Source organism: Chrysochloris asiatica, unplaced genomic scaffold, assembly GCF_000296735.1.
Source record: "Chrysochloris asiatica unplaced genomic scaffold, ChrAsi1.0 scaffold00195, whole genome shotgun sequence".
NCBI classification, from domain to species: domain Eukaryota; kingdom Metazoa; phylum Chordata; class Mammalia; order Afrosoricida; family Chrysochloridae; genus Chrysochloris; species Chrysochloris asiatica.
Genome location: NW_006408713.1, coordinates 5638708 through 5644501, shown reverse-complemented (window position 1 = coordinate 5644501; position 5794 = coordinate 5638708). Strand labels below are relative to the sequence as shown.

At 43.1% G+C, this 5794-nt stretch overlaps 1 protein-coding gene across 1 annotated transcript in view; it reads right to left on the bottom strand.

Annotated features, from left to right (window-relative positions):
* SLC6A3 (solute carrier family 6 (neurotransmitter transporter), member 3) overlaps positions 1-5794 on the bottom strand; it is an 87305-nt gene that overhangs the window by 62244 nt on the left and 19267 nt on the right. Inside the window, exon 4 of the mRNA XM_006872377.1 lies at positions 2272-2503. Within this exon, the coding sequence (XP_006872439.1) occupies positions 2272-2503 (232 nt within the window). The remainder of the gene's footprint in view (positions 1-2271; positions 2504-5794) is intronic.

Here is a 5794-nt window from a genome sequence, read left to right as displayed (position 1 = left end):
GAACAATCAAATAAGATAGATACAGCATTGGAAACAATTCAATACCTACAGAAAGAGGTTAAAACGATCAATATTAGAATATAAAAAATAGACAATACATTGAAAGGGCAAAAGAGTAGAATAGAAGAGATGGAAGGCAGAACCAATGAACTGGAAGACAAATCTCTCAATACCAGTAAGATAGAAGAGCAAACAGAAAAAAGGATTAAAAATATCTGAAAAAAGTCTAAGATTTATGTTAGACAACATGAAGAGGAATTACATAAGAATTATCGGCATTCCATAACAAGAACAGTCACACAAGTCCACAGAGGAAATAGTTGAAAAACTGCTGGAAGAAAATTTCTCTAACATCCTGAAAAGTGAAAAGATAAACATTCAAAAAGTTCAGCAAACCCCAGGAAGGATAGACCCCAAAAGAATATCACTGAAACATATCATAATCAAGCTCTTCAAAATCAAAGATAAGGAAACACTCCTAAAAGCAGCTAGGGAAAACAGAAATGTTACATACAAAGGCAAGCAAGTCAGATTAAGCTCGGATCTCTCAGCAGAAACCATGCAAGCAAGAAGGCAATGGGGAGACATGTATAAAATCCTGAGAAAAAAAAATGCCAACCAAGAATCCTTTATCCAGCAAAGCTACCAATCAAATACGATGGTATAATCAAAACATTCCAGGATAAACAGAAGCTAAGGGATTTTGCCAAAGCCAACTCTGAGTTACAAAACATCCTAAAGGGAGTTCTGTGGACTGAGAACCAACAAGAACAGACAACAACCAGAGATTGACATACGTGGCAGCACCTCCCAGAATTAAATCGACAGAAGGAAGAGTCGAGAATGGAACAAAACTTAAAGAACAAACTCAGAGAATCTGGGAGGTCAGTCTATGATCAAAACAATTACAATGTAGAAGTGAAGATGACAAGACTTTGCCCCTTGTTCTTCGAAAATGTTATCAGGAGGGACCTGTCCCTGGAGAAGGACATCATGCTTGGTAATGTGTGGAGTCAATGGAAAAGAGGAAGACCCCAACAAGAGGGATTGGGAAAGTGGCAACAATAGGTTCAAGAGTAACAATTGTGAAGATGGCACAGGACTGGACAATGTTCTGTTGTGTTGTGTGTAGGGTATCAGTGAGTTGGAATCGACTTGATGGCACCTAACAACAACAACAACAAAAGAATGCTAAAATCTATTTTGACAAAGCAGTAACTTTTTGTTAATCTGGGCAATTTTATTATGTCTTCATTATTTGTCATACTTAATGCTTATCCTATTCAAATATTCAGATGATTTTGCTTTAATCCCCATGTTTTCATAGGATTTGTCCACCCAGGTGTCATTCAAGCAAATGGCAGGGGACAAATGCCAAATGGACTCTCCTTTCCCTGTTAGTCCCATCTTCTGGATTCAGCCAACCTCCTCCTGAGAGCTCCCTTTAGCTGAAAGCCCTTGCCAATCCCTGTCACCCACTGAGTTTGGAATCTTAGTCCTCTCAGACATTGTCCTCTTATGTGTCCCCTCAATCTACAAGGCTACTGAGTTCTGTTAACCCCTACTCCTTCAGCTGCTTAGCTGGGGCCCTCCTCTATTTTCCATCATGGGACTTGTTTCCCTAACTTCCTTCCCCCAGACATTCTTCATTCCAGTCCAATCTCCAATCTATCAGAAGGGCTGTCTCCTTAAAATCATAAAGATGCACCATCACACATGACTTACCCAAATCCAACCAAACCCACAATAGCTCCGAGTCTGAGGTAGGCTGTATTCAGTGAAGTAGGAAGGCATCTTTTTGGAAAGAGAGGAAGGCCTAGATAAGACTGCTCGGTCTTAGTCCAGGAGCATAGGAAAGGCAGGGGAGGAAAGAGAACATAACCCCTGCAGGGCTCACCCTGAAGGGCCCAGGCACAGGGCTCATCTTCCTTCCCAGCAGGGGCTGCGAGCCCTCCCCCAGCCCTTCTCCTACCCCACACTGCCGTTTGGAAGTACAACAGGGTTTCGGACCTATCTCTGTCTAAGAGCTCTTCTGAGTTCCTGGAGCCTTATTCAGAAATAGTCCCCCAAGAACTATAGAGGAATGTAGGGAAGACCAGAGGCAAGAGGCAGGAGCTGGTCTTCTCCACACCTGACACGCAGCAGGGGTGGAGGTATCTGATCTCCAATGCCACCATCTAGTGCCCAGCTTTGCTGCCACCCCTCCCTGTTCTAGAATCAGATGCAGCAAGTGACCTGTCAGAGGCCCAGAGCAGCCAGACCTTCACTCACTCAAAGTACTCTGCAGCAGGTGTGGTCCTGAAGGTGTCGTTGAAGCCAGAGCCATCGCTGGAGTTGCCGGAGAGGGTGTCTGAGCAGTTGGGGCTGTTCCAGGTGTTGTTGCAGTGAATCCATGGCAGCTCCATGGTGAAGGACGAGAAGAAGTAGTGCAGTGCCCAGGCGATGATGACGTTGTAGAAGAAGCCCACATACAGCGAGATCAGGATGACCGTGAAGCCCACACCTAGGTCAGAGGGAGGGGACAGTCACCATCAGCACACCTCTCCTTTTCACCTTCCCTCGTGGAAACAGCTCCAAGCTGGGAGCTCACTGACATCTGGAATTCCATGCAACATTTTTGAACAAAAAGGAAGAATAAAGGGCAGATGCCACACTTCTTGTGAATGCAGAAAAGGGGATACCTAACTTCCAAATCCATCTGTGACCATCCAAGACCACCTAGGGACATCCAGAGCCAGCAAGATCACCGAGGGCCACCTATATCCCTAAAATTACCAGGGCCCCTCAATGCCATACAAGGTCACCCAAGATCATCCCGGGTAACCCAGGTGTACCAGGGCTCACCCACAGTCATGTGGGGTAACTCCTGGTGTGGTGCTGTAGGATAAGCACTGGATTGCTACCTACAATGTTGACAGTTCAAACCTACTGGCTGTTCCTCCGAAACCCTGTATATATAGGGTCACTATGAGTTGCAGCCAATTCGACAGAACTTAACAACAACAACAAGGGTCATCTAAAGTCATCCATTGTCACCCATAGCTACTTAGGATCCTTCAGGGTCATATAGGATCATCCAAGGTCAAGCATGACCATCCATGGTGTCCTGGGGTGCCCCTTCAGAATCACAATACCTGGAAGGTGGCGCTAGTCATTTGAGGATTCCCTCATGGCATGGAGCAGATCCCAGGGGGCAGCAGTCTTTGGAGCTGTGTCATCCTGATACTGGCATGAGAGATCTTTCTCCCCAAGAACAAAGAGATCCTCCTCACAATGCTGGACCAGCCCAGCCCTGCTACTGGAGTCCTGGCTCAGTTTACTGAGCTCCATGCAGAGTTCTTCACATTCCAACACTCCTTCAGTCTTGTTGAAACCATTCATCTGCATTATAACTTTAACTCACTTGATTAAACTCAGTTCTAGGCCCTGCCTTGCCTGTTGGGACTAGAGGATGAAGCATGCGTTCAAGATGACTTTGGCAGGGAGCTTCTTGGCTGATTTTAATCCTAAGAGTAGCTGCTTATATGCAGTGTACCTTACTGAAGGGCTCTTCCTACCCTGGAAGCAGAAAAAGAAATGCTGTAACTTATATACATCAGTCTATGAACAGATCCAGGATCAGGAACGGCCAGTGGCATTGTAGGATAAGCACTGGACCACATGGGTGGTTTGAACTGCAGGATCAGTGGTTCAAACTCACCAACTGCTCCTCATAAACACTATGTTGTTGTCACGTGCCAAGGAGTCGGTTCCGACTCATAGCGACCTTATACAGGGTTTCTAAGGCTGTAAATCTTTACGGGAGCAGAAAGCCTCATCTTTCTCCTGCAGAACAGCTGGGAGTTTCAAACTGCTGACCTTCCGGTTCACAGCCCGATTCGTAACCACTATGCTACCAGAGCTCCTTCAGAAACCCTATAGAGGGACACTATAAGTCAGAACTGACTCGATAGCATTTAACAACAGCACAACACTGCAAATCTGATGGAACATTGGTGTCACAATGTGTAACATGCTCAGTTGCTAATCAAACTTTCAGAGGTTCAAACTTATCAGTCATTCAGTGGGAGAAAGGCGTAAGAGTTTGCTTCCACAAACAGCAGTTGTAGAGACAAGGTCATGTCTAATGCGTCCTGGTTCGTACATTTTCCTACCTCACAATATCAAGCATGATATAAGGGTTGTCATGGCTAATTTTGTCGTACTGTGGTGGTTTGTGAGTTGCTGTGATTATGGAAGCTATGCCACTGGTATTTAAATACCAGCAGGGTCACCCATGATGGACAGGTTTCAGATGAGCTTCCAGATGAAGATAGACTACGAAGAAGGAATGATGAACTACTTCAGAATATTTAGTCACTGAAAACCTTATGAATAGCAGAGAAACACTGTCAGATATAGTGCTGGAAAATAAGCCCCTCAGGTTGGAAGGCACTCAAAATGTGACTGGGGAAGAGCTGCCTCCTCAAAGTAGAGTTGACTGTGATGATGTGAATGGAGTAAAGTCCATGGGAGTAAAGCCCACGGGATCTTCATTTGTTGATGGAGCACAACTCAAAATGAAGAGAAACAGCTGTAACCATCCATTAATTATTGGAACATGGAATATACGAAGTATGAATCTGAGAAAATTGGAAATCGTCAAAAATGAAAATAGAATGCATAAATATTGATATCTTAGGCATTAGTGAACTGAAATTGACTGGTTTTGGCCATTTTGAATCTGACAACCACATGGCTTACTATCCTGGGAATGACAAATTGAAGAGGAATGGTGTTGCATTCATTGTCAAAAAGAACATATCCAGATCAGTCATGAGGTACAATGCTGTCTATAATAGGGTAATATCCATACACCTACAGGGAAGACCAGTTAATACCACTATTATTTAAATACCCAACCACTAAAGCCAGTGAGGACGAAATAGAAGAATTCTACCAACTTCTACAAACTGAAATTGATCAAACATGCAATCAAGATGTATTGATCATTAGTGGTGATTGGAATGCAAAGGTTGGGAACAAAGAGGAAAGATCAGTAGTTGGAAAATATGGCCTTGGTGATAGAAATGATGCTGGAGATCGCATGATAGAATTCTGCAAGATCAATGATTATTTCATTTCAAATACCTTCTTTAGACAGCATAAGAGATGACAATACACATGGAACTCACCAGATGGAACACATAGAAACCAAATTGACTACATCTGCAGAAAAAGAAGATGGAAAAGCTCCATATCATCAGTCAAAACAAGGCCAGTAGCAGACTGTGGAACAGACCATCTATTACTCATATGTATATTCAAACTGAAGCTTAAGAAAATGAAAACAAGTCCACGAGAGCCAAAACATGACCTTGAATATATCCTGCCTGAATTTAGAGATCATCTGAAGAACAGATTTGATACTTTAAACACTAAAGACTGAAGACCAGAAGAGTTGTGGGATGACATCAAGAACATCATAGAGGAAGAAAGCAAAAAGTCATTAAGAAGACAAGAAAGAAGAAAAAGATTAAAATGGATGTCAGAAGAAACACTGAAACGTGCTCTCCAGCATAGTGATGCTAAACAAATGGAAGAAATGAGGAGGTCCAAGAGCTGACAGAAAATTTCAAAGGTCAGTTTGAGAAGACAAAGCTAAATATTACAACAAAATGTGCAAAGATCTGGAATCAGAAAACCAAAAGTGATGAACAAGTTCAGCATTTCTCAAGCTTGGGGAACTGAAGAAAAAATTCAAGCCTCTATTTTGTTATTGAAAGGTTCTCTGGGCAAATTATTGAATGATGCA